Raw genomic sequence first — 16,851 nt, forward strand, 5'->3', positions numbered from 1 at the left:
AGACACTCACCAACAAGACAACCCATATTAAGGCATGAGAAACAGGAAGGCAAGAAAAGACTTTACACCACGTGCACCAGCTCACATGGGAGCAATGTGCATAACATAAAGAGCAGAGAGACCCAGCATCCTCCCCAGCCTTGCACAAAGGCGGCTCAGCTCTGGGTGCCAGGTACCCTGTGGCACCAACTGCAGCTCTCAGAGCCTGGCCAGCAACTGAGTGTGTTCTGTGGGGACAACCAGCTGACACTGGGCAGCCCTAATAGCACAGCTCCCACTGCTCCTCTCCTCGTCTGGCACAGGACCATGTCCACTATGACACACATTCACATCATCTCAGGTTACTCCTCCGCTGGAGCAGATCCATGCTTTGTAAACTAACGAAGCTATCTTGACTATCAGGCACAACTGGAACTTACAACATTCTTTGCTGTGTAAACCTGTGATGAAGTACAAAGGCAACAGCACTGCCAATGTTAATTCAAGCACTGAACTCATCAAGGGATTGCAGAGTTGGGAAAGAAAATGCCCTTCCCATGGCAAGGAGCCTGCAAAGCAGCACTCAGGATGTCTGGTTTCTTCAGGGCCTCTTTCATCTGCAAACAGAAACTTAATACAACCCTCACAATCCAAATGCTGAACATAGCAGATGCAACTCCTAGCCCTTAAATAAGGAATCCACAGAAGAGCTACTGCAAGTCATGGTACCTCTGAAAGCTCAACACAGTTAGTTTGGGAGGGGAAGAGGTTTATTTCCCAGGCACACTTTAATTAGCCCTGTTTACTTCTGACAGCCATTTACATTCACACACAGGGACGGAAAGCAGACAAGTTCATTGCAGGTCTCTAAGCCACCTCACTGCTGCAAATAGAAGAGCTGGTTTCACATCTGCACACGTAGGCTTCCACTCCAAAATGCAATTACAGGGGACTGTTCTGGTTTTGGTGAGAATCAGAGACAAAATTAAATAAACCACATCAGCTCCAACAGTCACAGTAAGGGATGGCTGCAACAAACCCTGCTCTGTGCTCTAGTGACTGACAAAGAAAAAGATGGGATGGAATTAAATGCCTTCTCACTCTAACAGCCTACACAGACACACTCACTGCCACCATCCAGCTGAGGAACACAGCTACTGGGAATCCACAGGATGAAAGCAGAACAAGGGTTTTCTACACAGCTCTGCACCACCAAAGCCCCACAACTAAAAAGTAGCACTGCAGAAAACCTCCCTGTCACCTTTGTAAAATTGATTAAGTCTTAGGATTGTATTTTCTTGACTTCCAAATTACTGAGGTTGCCTGCACTGCTTTGCATGGAACATGCAAGTTTCCCTTGAAGCAATGTAATCGCATAGACATCCCAGTATCTCACAGCTTCCCATCTACACTGAAGAAGCTGTGAACAGCATTTTAAAACTCCACCTGCAGTAGCTGGAGCTCACCCAACCATCTCCTTCAGCTGGCAAGCACTGGTTGACAGCAGCCCTTACAGCACTGCCCAAAGCACAGGGGCAGACATCGGTCCAGATGCTTTCTGCTGCGTCTTCTCACATCTAAGTTCATTTACACAGGGGGAAAATATACACATATATACACACACATATGTATATATACACATACATATATGTGTGTTTATGTGTATATACATACACGTGCATATATACACACACACATATATATATATAAAAGGGTGTGACATAAATCCAGGTGTTTTTTTTTTTCTTCTGACAACCAAGTGGAAAAAAACCCCAAACATTCTAATGAAAGCAAAGAGATGCTGCTTCTGAAACTCACTCAGCTTCACATTGGCACAGCAGACTTGTAATCTGCCAAAGAATTATGTGCAGGAGGAAGTCCCCACGGCAAAGCTCTCTGCAATTAGTTCCAGTTCAGCCACTGATGACTCAGCCTTCTGCTTCCATTGCAGCAGAAAACACATCACATGCTGAACTGCTCCTTCTGCGTTCTATCACAAACACGCCGTGAAACACCAGTGAGCTCCCAAAGAGGGTGCCCACCCCCTCCTCACAAACGCATTTTGTTTCAATAGCACAGCACCATCCTCAGTTTGAGCACCCATTTTTTGCAGTGCCCACACTGGGTTTGAGATGATCTGAGCAGGGAACTGTGCTGTGTACACACACTGAGCCTCTGTGAGTTCATCAGACCAGGCACACACTGTTTGGCAGTGCAGATATAATCAAGATTTCAAGTATCCCACTAAACTTCCTGCATGCATTGTTACTTTCAGTGTGACTAAAAGATCACAGCTCAGAATTCAGAAAAACATTTGTTACAGAAGTGTTCTTTATAAAACGGACATGCAAACTTCAGCTGATGGACTTTTCCCTTGCGAAGCCCACAGAGGCTTTCTGAACACAACAGTACCCACCCGTGGAGCTCTGCATGCAAGTAATTCCACAACACCAGAACTCTGACCTCCCTGAGATCTGCACTATTAATGTCCTGCACTGCCACACCCCACAAGCAATGACATTACTGACATAAGCGGAAAACTACAAAGCTAACATATAAAGGAGAAGCAGCTCTCAACTGTTTTGCTTACAAGTGGACATGGTGGAAGCACAGGAGCACTGTTTCCAGCTGACTTCCGGCCCTTGCTCTCTGTATGTATCTGGTGTTACCAGTGCTAACTGTTAAGCCTCCCTAACAGGGCTCGTTTTCCTTCCTCCAAGAAGATGACAGCACATAGCAGCCTAGGCCATGCTTCTGCCAACAGAATCACTTCCATTATTCTGCTATTTAACCTTGTCAGAGAACTTGATGCTGCCTTCAAGCAGGATCCGTAACTCTCCCAAACTCACTCAGCTCTACCAACTCACCACCCAAAAGAGGCCTTGTCTCCAAAGCGAAGAAAAAAAAGCATATGGGAAACAAATAAACCAACGTGCATTCACACAGCTCACATTCACATCTCTTAGGCAGGATCTACGGCACATTACTTAACTTTCTGGTATTCTTACAAATGAAAGGCTCATCCATTAGATGAAAGGAGTAGAGTAACTGAACAGCAGCAATAAAAAGGCAGGTTCTAAACAAACTCAAAGCAAACCAAAGCAATTCTATGCTACATAAGCTTATATCTGCATTCAAAAGTTTGAGCTAAGCCACTGAAACACAGGAGTGCAGCCACAACCAACGCTACACAAGTGGTCAGGTCTGGAAATCAAGAGATGAAGTACATAATATGATATAATGCTTCACAAGAGTCTAAAGTTTACACCTTCTAGTATGTAAAAGGTTGTCACATTACTGCGTTGAGATTCTTACCAGTATGTACTGTAACTACTGCAATCCATACACACAGTATGCTGAACTTTTTCTTGTTTTTCTGTCTTCTTATGATTGGTCATAGGAATCTGTGCATCTTCATAATGCTTTTTCGCATGGCCATTCACGTATCTAAAGTACAGGGGGAAAAAAAAGTGAGGCTTTGTAAACAATTATTTCACCAACATTCAGGGAACAAAGCAGAACAACAACAACAAAACCCATCGACACACAATCACAACCTAACACACACACAGGCAGTTATCATACAAGCATTAAAACAGGCAACTCACCTACACGAAAACACCAGTTAAACTGAGTTTTTACCTGTTTACTTTCCCACTTTGTCCATACCAGATTTTCCACCTTCTTTACAGCAGCCACCAACTGGCACCTCTGCACCCAGGGCCAGCACGTGGGCCCTCACCAGGCCTGTGCACCTCCACAACCCAAGCAAAGCACTAGTTCCTATTTTCCACACTCATAATGCGGTTAGTTCTACCTAATATTTTCCCCATCTCTTTTTCTTAGATGTCTCCTTTGTTTTCCCACCCAGCACTCATTCCTTCTGTGACTACTTTAGCAGCATGGGTCACACAGGTGAGAAAAGAATCTAAAGTCCTAGGCTCTTTCATTGGTACAGTGAGCACTGCCACATTCAACACATGAGATATCTCTCTAGAAAGTCAGGCATCTTCAGTTCATAAAGTCATCACAAATGCAAGAGACCCAAACTTCAGCTGACAAATCATTAACTCCTACAAGCGCGTGGCCAGACCGGAGGTGACTTCCACACCCCACACACTTCTCCCTTGCTTAATGCCAACTGCCAGCAGTTCTGCACATCTCCCATGAAGGTTTTTCTAGTCTGGACTTGTTCTCACACGCAGGTACAGACAGTTCTAACAGGCTGTGCTAGTGAAGCCCTGTGGCCTGGCCAGGGACACTGCTGTGCTGGCAGAAACCAAACCAGGCAGTTGCACTTACAGGAGGCGGCTTTTTGCCTGACAGTGCAAATGACAGGTCTGCAAAGCCACACTTCCACCAGAAATGTTCTGGTGTTGTAACATGGCTGGTGTTTCCAGTGGGACCTGGAGAATGTACTTCAATGTCACCAAGTTTAACAGCAATGACCCAGAATAAGAGCGCACACACCAGCACAGATGAAAATGTTCCACATCAGACACTAAATGAGAACACTGCATACAGACTCAATATCTTATTCATCAGGAACATTTATAGAGAAGCAGTTTTTCAACAGTTACCCTGACATATAAACAACAGCACTGACTGTCTCGTTCCCACATAAATTCTTTGTGTGCTCCAGCTGATACAGACAAAACCAGGTAAGTATGCTCTGAAGGAACCTGCAGAAGCCCTTACATACTATGATTACTGCTTTGTTTCAGAATTATACTGTACATTTACAGTACTTTCTGCCTAGGTTGGATACTCACTTTGTACCCTATGTAAGCTGTGCCCAACTTGGATTTGGGGGTTTCCATCTTGAACAGAACCAGACAACAGCCCACAGCATTAGCTGCTCTGCAGGCACCTTCATGGAATAACGGCTTGGGTTGGCAGGCCCTCTAAGGGCCTAAGTCCCAGTGCCTGGCTGCAGGCAGGTTACTAACCACCCAGCCAGGGACTGAGCTGACTGATCAAACCAGCACTCATGTCCCTTTTGGGCAGTGATCCTGCTAGGTACATCCTCCAGACTCTGAGAAGGCAGCAAAGAAGTGTGCTTGGTGTAAGTACACACATTAAATTAGGCCATGGAAGGCTTCCTTTAGGGAACAAAGGCATGCGGGAACCTCTTGAATGAACTGCCTCAGCCAAGCAAGCAAGCAGAGGTCTGACTGAATAACTTTCATACCCACGCTTTATACCTACCTTCCACAATGGACACTTGAGCACGTCAGACAGACCCATGGGCTTTTATTTGACCGGCACACTATAAAAAGACAGAAAAAGAAAGAAGTGTTAAAAGTTCTGCTATTACACTTACATAATCCACCTGGAGAGCACAGTTACACCAAGCAGCGATCTGTGCATTAGCCCACACTGCAGCCAGCAGACTGACTGCAGCGCTGCTGCTAAGGCCCTCAGCCTTCTCTCTGGCCTGTTACAGCTCAACAAATACAGCCCAATAAAAACATTTGTTGTATGCATTCCATCTGTGTGAGGTCTACTTCATTTCTGCAGTGCATTTCAAAAATATCAGAAGCCCGAGTTGTAAAAACACTGGGAATACTTAAAACACGTATTTTCATTTGTAATAAGGCAGCTCACTCAGCAAAGAATAAAAGCTGAGCTCTTCACTTCTGTTTCACAAACCGTGCTGCACGCTGGTAAAGGCCCTACCCACAAGGATTTTGTCCTCTCAGTCATGCACGCATAGCTGAATGCTTAAAAAACAGCTCAGTGCCATGCTCTGCAAATAAGACCTGAGAAAACCACCTTGCTGATTATCTAAGTTTATAGCTCGGTCTTTGGAGTCTAGAAAAGTGAAGTTAACTATGAAATTTTTAAGCAAAAGGTCTGGGTAAGAAGCAGGAGGTACAAAGAACTGCTGGAGCACCATCCCAGGGTGAAGACACACAAACTGCACACCCCCAACTCCCACCACAAGCCAGCAGAGACGTCTCTACAATTCACATCAACAGCAAAACAAACACAGAAAGTCATCTGTGCAGGCAGGACATAGAGAAGCAACACGGGAGATGAGCAGTTCCACCAGTCAACTCAAGTACAAACATCTGTATATGCCATTAACACAGTATTTACAGACATACCACTGCACTTTTAAGAACCCAGGTAATGTGATGGAGAAGGAAAAACAACAGGTGTGCTTGTGTAGGGGGCAAAAAGCAGTAATGAAAAGATAGCTTCAATTTTCCCAAGAACACAAGAGGGTAAAACACCACCTAATTCTTCCACACATGATAAGTAACTGCCAGCCAAGGGCCATGGAGGGAGAGAACAGGGTCTGTTTTGAATCAGAAGAGCAGTTAGTCACTACCTTAGATACTTCAAAGAGCTAATTACCATCATTAGAATTTGCCTTTTTTGTTTAAAAATCAGACGAAAAAAAGCAAAACACACAAACATCGCTTCTTGGAGAATTACTTTCTAGTTTGTACTCATTATGACAAATAGCTGCATTCTAATTCATGGGCCCAATCATGGAATAAGGATTGTATAACAGCACAGGGGAAAAAAGCACAGCCATTTCTGCATGCTGTGAAACAGCACAGCTTCCCCATCAGTGCCCCTTGGAGCAGTGCTTTCGGTCCTTCAGCCAGGGCTGGACATCCCTTCAATTGCTGCAATTACTGTACTTGGGAAATACATTTGCTCACACTGTCCCTGCTGTTGCTGGATTTTCAACAACGAATTCTGCCATTTCTCAAGCTGATGGCTCCCACAGCCACGATGGCAGCCCTGCAGCGGGTGGCAGAGCAGCTCTGCCCTACTCTTCAGGTGTAAGAGGAAAAGGTCTGTCAAAATTGACCAAAAAGTTGATTTGGAAAACCCAAATTTTACCCCAGCAAACAAGAGAAAACAAAGGGGAGACCACGGTCATCATCAGAACAGGCAAAATGGATCACTGGTCTGACTTGATACTACATCATTTCCCTGAATTACAGAAAGGTAAAACATTAACCAGAAAGAAACACAGACAAAAGCATTCATGCACTTAAACAGAGATATGGTATCTAATAGTTACTTAAGTGCCGCATGACAAACCAGCCAGATTAAAAAACCCACTTCCACCACCCTACACTTGCCAGAAGCACAAAGCAGTGCTCCCAGGCTGGGAATTGCAGAGATCTCCCACCTGTTACCTTACACCCTTGCTGTCACTGTCATCATCTGTGGGTGGGACAGGTTCTCAACCTGCAGGCCCAGGAGCCAGGATGCAAACTAGTCTTCAGTTCCTCTACACACCAGACTAATGCAGTTTCCCATTCAGGTGCTATAAGCACTTGCACCATGTACCCTAAGGAATGCTGAGCTGCACTGAGAGGGCTCCTCCTGCAGCACTCACACTGCAGTGCACGCTCTGCACGAGGCCTACAAACCAGTCAACAAACTGCACGCTGCCAAACAATATTGTTTTCCACCCTTTTCATCAGAAAATAGGGAAAAAATGGTTCGCTTGTTTGCTTCAGCTTTCAGGAGGAACTTTGCTCCAATTGCATCACATTAGGACTGCGTGGTTTATCTTTTGCACAAACATCTCCTCCCACAAAGAACTCAAATAACACGGAGGTGACTCCCACAAAGACAAAACACAGCAGTTCTGCATTTCTGACCTACAGCTGCTCTTCTCCACGGGGATTTCTGTTCCCAGTTGCGTCACTCCTTTTTGAAGGTTTCTGAGACCGCGTTCTGCATTTCTGAGTCTGGCTTAGACACTTGCCTGGCTTTCTAGGTACTCCTCACTCCAGACTCTGAAGCAGTTACTGTCCATTACTTGCTGTTAAGAAAGTACGTTGGGCTGAAATTTGCCTTAATCATTAGTAAGGGCTCCACTGAGGTAGGTACAACAGAACAGACGGCAAGAGGACAGGAACTGCCCTGAGCTGCTTATAACCTAAATCAGGCTTTATCTGGAAAGAAAGCACAGGTCATTCCTTTCAAACATAGTGCTAACATGAGGCACATGGCTTCAGTGCAGCAAACTCCTTCTCCATTCCCAGTACATTCCACCACCCTGGAACATCACCCTTCAAACAGACTTCTAGTGCTAATGTAAACAAGGAGGAGGGCTGCACTTCTCTGGCAGCCTCCAGTTTGGAATAAAGTTTGGTCCTACACAAGCCTTAACTACATAAAAAACCCATCTGTGTTTGTTACACCTTATTTAGTACCATATGAGCTAGGGGGCACAGCAATGGTTCTCAGCTGCCTCGCTCAGCTGTGCTTTCAGAACAGTCCAAATGGTAGAGCAAAGGTGGCTCAAAAGAGAAAGGAGAACAAACAGAATCACACAGAATCACAGAATGACCCGGGTTGGAAGGGACCTCAAGGATCATGTAGTTCCAACCCCCTGCCTGGCAGGGCCACCAAACATACACCTTTACTAGATCAGGTTGCCCAGGGCCCCGTCCAACCTGGCCTTGAACACCTCCAAGGACGGGGCATCCACAGCCTCCCTGGGCAGCCTGTTCCAGGGCCTAACCACTCTCCTAGTGAAGATCTTCCCCCTTACATCAAACCTGCAGTGCCTCAGTGCTGTCTGAAACACTGCGCTGTCTGCCACTACACATTAACATCGAGCCATTCAGAAGGGCAAAAATGCTTTTTATTTTTCCCTCATGTAACAGGAAATGCAAATATCGTCTTTTATGGAATGAGCCAAATGAAATGCGAATACTCCTCTGCCTCACAGCCCACAAAGCCATCTGCAGATGAAGAGCATCGATCCATCCCCAAGAGAGGAGACAATCACACACCATGACGTACAGATACGTGTCTCACACAAGCACAGAACGGCCCTCCCTGTCCCCTCAGCTTTCACTTCCCGTGAACCACCCTGACAAACAACGTTCACCACGTTACATCAAGCAGAATGGCTGAGACAGCCAGCGAGGCCAGCACTCACACAGGGCCCCCACCCATCTTCCCCTCACAACACCCAAACCTTGCTCCTCAGCGCTGACGGCCTTTTTGCCTTGCAGAAAACAGACTCCAAGCACAGCCATGTGACACAAGGCTTCTGGCAAACCCTCTATGGCTGCAGAACAGAGCTGCATTTTTCCAATGGAGGAAAGCTGCAAGTATGCAGAAGTGTGCAAGCAACCTAGGAAGTTAACAGTGCTGTTTAATAGCACACAGCACCATTTAGGAGCGGGCAGAAGGAGGAAGCAGGATGAGGAGGAGGCAGGCAGGAAGCAGTTCCTGCAGGGCAGCATCCCCAGAGCACAGCCTGCTGCTCTGCCACGGCCAGAGCAAGACTGACCCAATACAACTGCAGGAGCACACTCGTATTCCAGCTTTAATACAGTCCTTATTACACCACCACAGAGAAGGCCATGAAACATCAACACCATCAGAGCAGCATTCTGGTCCTCAAGAGCACTAATGGAAATGAGGGGTAGAGTCATTAAACTATTTCCAACACTGCATCCTTTACAAAAATGGCCTGGCCTTTGTACTCAAAAGGAGTGGTGCCGACACTGACATCTTCCTTCTATAACCACACAGTTAATTACACCAGCATAATGGCCTGCATAGAAACAGCTTCAGCCTCAGTGGCCTTCCTCCAGTTCAACGTTTGTTGACATAATAGCTCAGCTATACTGATAAAAGCTGGACTGGAAAAGGGCACTGTTCCTGCAGCCAGTATCTGCACCAGCAGCAATATTGACATAGCTGTGGTTGCCCTGGTTTACTGATATCACGCTATGTAAACTGTCCCAGAAACAAGCACTTGGTCACACACACGTACGTCTGCTATACACACACAGCAACAGGCTGGAGGAGTGTCTGTGTAGACATACACATGCATCTACTCCCAAAAATCTATGTGACAATGCTTTTCAGCATTCTATGAACTCGGACTCGCCCACTCAGTATGAGTAAGCAGTAACTCCACAGTCCAGGGAAACAATGTGGGAGAGCCTTTTCCCAACACAGCAAGTACAGCTCTAACCCAGGCTGCAGTCTCTGTGGCAAGGAGCACGTGTGTTCTATGATCCAGATCCTTCAGATGAAACGTTCAGTCACCACAACTGAGACTGGAACCAAGGCTGTTCCACTTAAAATGCACATTAGAGCCATGTATACTCTTGCTTTCCAACCCATGGACTCTGTAACCTGCCACACATCCAACAGAACAGCTGCTCAGGGCAAAAAGCAGAAGCCCTGCTCATCACACATCAGTCAAGAGCACAGCTGACCTGGGTATGAGCAGCATCAGGCTCTTCCGCACTGACACAAGTCACATATCAGCTGAAGTAAAGAAGCCTTCAAAAACACAGGTGTCCTCCAAGGTAAGCCAGTACCTTCACAAGGAGCAAGTGACATGTACTACTCCTTAGTCACAGGCCAGACATTTCACTGTCTAGGTTTCAAAGAGTATTCCCACCTAACTGCTCATGAAGCTCCTCCTTCTATCCTACCTCCAGCCCCGTGATGAGAAGTTCAGAGATGGACTGAACTCCTTCAAAACTACCAATATTAGAACAATACATTTTCTGCTTACAAACCTTTTAGTTCACTCGGTTGGACACTGTTGGCCATTTTAGAAAAACGGCATTCTGTAGAAAATGAAATCGAACAGAAGGGGAGGTCATTTTTAATTGGATTATTTAAATGCTGCTTCTAAGTCGGCCAGCGCCCAGAAGCCAGAGGAAAATCAAAGAAAAAATTGAATGTAATTACATTAAGCCAAACTAAGAGAATTTCGAAGGAAGCGAGGTTCCTGGCAGGCACTGCTAACAGTCCAGGAATGCCAACATTCTTTCAGCATTGCACAGCCTTGTAAAGAGACGTGCAAGGAAGTCATTACTGCGTCAAGTCTCAGCCTACCTGGAACCACATCCAAAAGTACAAGAACTCAAACAGACTCTAAAGATGATAAAAAGATGCTGCCCTTATCTTAAAGCTATGGAAAAAAATAGCAAACGTTTCTTCTGTTGCGATCTTTCAGCCAAACCCCGAAAGACCGAGTATTTAGTGAGAAAACAAAGTCAGCTTGTGTAGCCTGAACCTGCGGATCAACTGCTGTCTGTGCTCACGCATAACAATAAACGCGGCATCGCATTGCTCAGTCCCAAGTAAGGCGTTTCACAGATGGTTACAGCGGACCACTCTGCTACAATGGAAAAACATTTTTAATTGGAGCACGCTAACCAAGAAATGGATTAGAACATAAGGACGTGGGTAGGTAAAGCATTTTTCATAGAACAAGGAGGTCACCAAAGAGTTCACCGCACTTCTAACAGTGAGCAATGTCTGTCAGAGCGCACCATGATTAGCTCCAGCTGCACTTCATTCACCTCCCACAGCTCAGCATTTTCACTGCGCTATCAGAATCCACACTGAAAATCTTGCAGTCTGGTAACGACATGCTTTTCATTTGCCTGCAGCTCAGTGCTGGCGAAGCAGCTGGGTGGGAAAGGCAAACTTTCTGCATTCAATCCGTGCAAACAGACGCACCGGTTCCCGAGGAAGTGGTTAAACAAGCTCAAGGAGAAAGGCTTCAGATCATGTACAGAACTGAGACACAGCATGCTGTGCTTCCTCTGTTACTGTGAAGGAAAAGGTCACTTAACACTACTGAGCAGACTTAGTCATTTAGTAAAGCAAAAGCAGACGTACAGCAACTTTTAATTGATAATTAAAATTATGAAGTCTACCTCGATAATTAGTATTCACACTTAAATACAAACATACATCAACTTATTACATGTATAAAAATTAAATGCCGACCTTCACAGGAAAACAGACATTATTCTACATTATAGCAGTAATATGCCAAAAAAAGAGATTCAATCTTTACATTAGAGCAAGAAATGAATTACATGAACAGTCATGTTCAGCTGCCAGAAAAAGCACAGCAAAGCCAGAAGTATAATGTAATCTTCAAACCCTTAAGGAAAAGAATCTTCTTGAATCAGTCAGCAATCAGTCTCAGGCCAAACGAGTCAAGCTGGGAGGAGGGGAAAAAGGGGAGACAGCAAGAAAGCCTCTTACTTACCTTAGCCAATCCAGTTATGAATGCACTCATCTGTAGCGCTTGCATTTAATTCCTAATTCCACCATACTATGCAAGAGACTCATTTCTAACCATCCCTCAGAGTGGAAAAATGCCCAGTGGACAGACTATTACCAACTGAAAACTTTACGAACCAAACACAGGCAAGTAAATCCAAAAGGGCTGTGGCAGTTGTGAAAATAAGCACTTTTGTTCTGGCATGGACTCACTGCACTCAGACTGGATTCTAAATGGTGCATGCAACCCACCTGAAAAATAAATCAATATCTGCCCATTTGGTTCTGATGAGGACCCACCCCCAAGCCCAGCACCTCATTGCTCTCAAGGGAAACAGCTGTGCACTGTGAGGGGAGAAAGCCCAGCTCTGGGAAGAATTATCTTATTTGGGCAGGCTGTCTGTGGTTAGTGGGGCTGGATTCAAGAGTACAATCAAATCTGTCAAAGGAATTTCAGAGCTACATTTTCAAGATCCAAAACCAAACAAATATTCCAAAGGAGGAAAAAAAAGCACTGCTTTGGCATACCGGCAGAGGCTGCTGAATGGGAAGTACATTTACCACGTCAGCTACGCTTCAAAAGCCTTCTTATAATAAAGGAAATGGAGGGCAAAAGTTTACATGGCCCCAGTAACAAGGATACCATAGAGCAGTACTTTACTTGATATCATTCAGATTCACTCCAAAAGAACAACTGTTTGCTCTGATCATCTCAAAATACCCATCAGAAAAGCCTCAGCTAGATTCCTGGATCTCTGAAGCAGCTGCACCTTCTAACCTCCATGGAGGCCTCTGACTACTCTTCAGCTACCCAAAGGATATTTATTACCAACAAAACAGAAATTGATGCAAATGTGTTCCTAAAAGCAACACAGACCAGGTGAGAAATGGCTCAGAGCTTTATTTCCCTCCAAGCAACGTCAGAAACTTTCACTACAAACCTCAGGCATAGATGCAACAACAAAAAATTCACTACTCTAATGGCCTCAGCACCTTGCAGCCCTACGCCTGACTATCAGAAAAATGTACCAACAGTAACGCACTGGGTTGGGTTTGGTGTTTTTCTGCTTTTGTTTGCTTTTTGCATTTTAAATTTCTTAACCACCTGCACATTTTGAAGGGATTAGGACAGGCAGGTGAACATAATTGCACTTCTACCAGCTGTGGTGAGATCTGAACCACTCTGTAGCCAAGGCAAGAGCATGGCAGGCTCAGTGCAGTCTGTCCTGCCCTCTGTGTCCCACTCCCAGAACACCTCGGAGTGCCCTGTCTCCTCACCACGATGGTGCACTTGGAGGGGTTAATTTGGAATCCTCAGGAGTAAAATCTGTCCATCGAAACTTAGCATCGAGATCCTCATGAAGATTAGATCTAGTTTCCAAACAAAGGCAATGGATTAGATGTTTGGCTGCCTTCCTGTGGAGCAGTCTCTTTCATCAGCTAACATTCAAGTTTTGATAGTGATTTTGTTGAGCAGAATAAAAGAAACTTTTGAAAAGAAAGCCTAGAAAACATTAAGCACCATCAATTCACATCGGGCTTTTTTTGACTCAAATGTGCTTTTAAAAATGCCAAGTATTTGAAATCAAACATTCCTCTTCTCACATTGGAGAGAAAAATGAGGTCTAGCCTATGAGACTGAAATTGAGACTCTGTCCCCACCCCAAAAAACATAAATCCTCCTAAAAAAACTCAAAAAGCAACAGATTCAAATGGGGGAAGAAAAAAATGTTCACAGTTTTAATGAAAACAAGACCGAGTGTAAAACAATACAAGCCAAAGCTAATAAGCTTTACTTGAAAACAGTCAGGGAATGAGCTTAAGGAGATCTAACAGCCTATAAAGTCTGAAAAAGAACTAAGAAGCATTCCTGCATTGCGTTAACCCAAAGAAATGGATGAAAGACCATTCATCCTCAGAATACAACCAAATATGTATATACATATATGTGTATATATATATATATACACACACACACACACCTCCAATCTGGTCTTTTCCGGGTCAAGCTCATTTTCCCAACATAGGAAAGATGTGAAATCACTTTCATACACAGACCATTATATCCACAAGCTAACCCTGAGCCTGTGTGCTGCTGACTGAAAATAACTGGTCATAGGAACAAAGTTCTACCTACCCCTTCCACATTCAGCAAGCTCCATCTTGTGTTAAGAATGGAAGAGAAAATGAGGATCTTGAGTAACATAAAAGGAAAAAGAGACAAAACTCAAGAGATGGGATGAAAAGAGAACCCAAGATAGCTATGGCCTGCATACCAGTGCTTTTGTGGTGCTTCTCTTAAGGCCCTGATAACAGCCCAGCAGCCTGGCAGAACGATCCTGCCCACCCCAACACAAAGCAAGCGGTGTAACTCACTCAGCAGGAGACATCATCCAAAGACCATAACAGCCGTGGGCTCTCCTACTCGGCCCAAAACATTTGCACTCATAAATCAAGTGTTCAGTGACATTGTGGGTAATTCTGATCTTAAAAAACAAACAAAAAAGCCATTTTGAAAATTACCTTAAAAACAGCACGATGTTGTAATTCAGCACACAGGCATCTACAATAATCACCCTGCTCCCTTGTACGTGCTCTACTCCATAGTTTTTCTAGTCCCAGCGTCATCTGCAAATGCCACAACGTATGTTTCTGACCAAGTGCGAAATTACAGCTCTCATTCAGCAGAAATTGGAATGCAAGGAACAGATGTCAGGCAAGGACCTTTTGCTGCAGCAGGAAATGCCACTCTGCAGCCAGAACTGCTCCAGGACAGCTAACAAAACTACACGACTGCGAAGAGATTCTGAAACACAAGTTTTAAATATACTCCAAAAGTGCAATTCTGCTGTAAAACTAATTCAGCCTCAGATCTCAGTCTCAACAGTCACGATTCTATCCGTCTATCACAGCTCTTCTGAAGAAATAACTTCAGTTCTACATTAAACAACCGATGAGTTCAACTCGTGCAAAGAAATAAGTTGACAAAATCCTTCAGACTGGCACAAGTGTGCTTAAAAGACTGCAGCCTTGCTTAGATGAGGCCTATGAGAAGTCGTTGTGCAACACCACACCTGAGCTGTTCCTGAGAGCTTCTCACAGCTGCGTGATTTACACAACCACGCTGAAGGTGTGGCACATCACACCGTGCTGCTGCACAGCACCCAGCCAATGCCTCCAGCTACTCTGCTTCCAGCTTCAGCGTTAGCCTCAGAAATGGAGGTGCGTGGAGTTAGCAGCCAGCTGCATGCAGTATGTCACTGCACTAATACAAAGCAATTTTCAGTTTCCGTACTGTCTCTAGTCCACAGATGAATTTTATCTCCTCTTAAATGTTCAATTACAGCAACAGCAGCCTTGCCTCTCCATCTCCAAAAAGGTGTTCTGTGCTCTTTGACAGCCTTAAAGCTCCCCAGAGCAAATGCACCCTGCTGTCTGTATTGCGCCGAGCACCTCTGACAGGACGGAATACTCAGGAAAACAGGCCTTCCTCCAAAGAGGTGCTTTAAAACTCCAACCACACACTGGTAACAGCAGCCCTGGGAACACTTCACATTGAGCACAGACAATGGGCTCTTTAACCTGGAACAAAAAGATTCACACTTGACCAGCACACCCGCCATCAGTGCCTGCCCTTGCTGCTTTCTCGGAGCCTCCTGCCATCACAGAGCCCCCTTAACAATGCTGCAGGTAGCTACTCCTAGGCCAAAAGAGCAATTCAGGCTGGTGCACATGCTTCTCAATTCCCTAACCTTAGTAAGGCTGGCTTCCAAATACCAGGTTCTGATGCAGCACCATCATACACCTCAAGACTCAGAAGTACATTCCTATTACCCTGTTAAGTACTTCTGCCATCAAGAGCATTCACAGAGGAGAGGAAGAGGTGAATCACAATCATCCCTCACTCACTCCCCGTGACAATTCCAGGCCCTCAAATCCCAGTCAAGATAGTGCCAGAAATAGCCACTATTGGTCTGAAGTGTGAACTCACTCTCCCACCCACTGGGTAATGCCCTGCTATCAGCAACCAGCCAGCCGTGCTTCCTGCATCGCTATCTTCACTTGCACTCCTTTTCTGGAAAGGTCAGAGCACGACTGGCCGCAAGGTCTGAGTCACTATGAGACAACGCGCGAGGTGTCGGATGCCGGATCATTACACACTGCACACAATTACCTCGAAACGTTTTTCTGCAGCTGAAGCAACAACAGAGAATCGAGTCCACAGAACCTTGGAAAACGGCATCAAAGGCAACAGGAAATGCACTGCACTTTTACAAGATATTTATTTATGTCTCTTTATTGAATTGTACGTTACCAAGCTGCAGTAAGACGCTGCGCTTATTGTCAACAGGGATCTCAAAACTAATCTCACTGAAACAAGCACAGACAAGAAGCAGAGAGCACTCCATGCTGAGGAAGCAAACCTTACAACATACACCAGCAGCTGTAGCTCAGAAGGAACGTGCTGCATTTTACCAGATCAATAAGAACTAAATTCATTTCTGAAAGTAACTGGTTTTGATGGAGTTAAGCTGACACGAGCCTGCTGTTTGCCCACTGCAGGCTCTGAGAGTCAGCGCGTTCTCTTTGCAAGCACTGTGTGACTCCTTAATGTTATGGGTTTCATTAAAAGCACAGTGATGGGAAGCACTCCTTGAGGTATGGCACCATTACAGATCTGCTCGGTTCCCCCTGAGCCCAGCTCCCTCCTCCTGCCCACAGACCGTGGCAAAGCCACTGCACACCCAGCAACCCAACCAGCCGCCTCCCCTGCTCTGGGCAAACACCTCCGACTGACAGAGAAGCAGCTGTACTGGCTACTGACCTTCCCCA

At 45.2% G+C, this 16,851-nt stretch overlaps 1 protein-coding gene across 5 annotated transcripts in view; it reads right to left on the reverse strand.

The window, feature by feature from the left end:
• The window catches only part of USP3 (ubiquitin specific peptidase 3), a 66,390-nt gene that overhangs the window by 17,307 nt on the left and 32,232 nt on the right, over positions 1 to 16,851 (reverse strand). For 3 of the 5 annotated variants that reach the window (XM_015872291.2, XM_015872289.2, XM_015872290.2), the window contains exons 2-3: positions 5,188 to 5,248; positions 3,295 to 3,426 (exon numbers count right to left, since the gene is read on the reverse strand). In XM_015872291.2, the coding sequence (XP_015727777.1) occupies positions 3,295 to 3,426; positions 5,188 to 5,248 (193 nt within the window). Of the gene's footprint in view, positions 1 to 3,294; positions 3,427 to 5,187; positions 5,249 to 10,511; positions 10,561 to 12,004; positions 13,684 to 16,851 lie in introns of those variants that run through there. The other 2 variants (XM_032446846.1, XM_015872292.2) reach the window with 2 other exon arrangements.

This window comes from Coturnix japonica, chromosome 10 (assembly GCF_001577835.2).
Source record: "Coturnix japonica isolate 7356 chromosome 10, Coturnix japonica 2.1, whole genome shotgun sequence".
Taxonomy (NCBI): domain Eukaryota; kingdom Metazoa; phylum Chordata; class Aves; order Galliformes; family Phasianidae; genus Coturnix; species Coturnix japonica.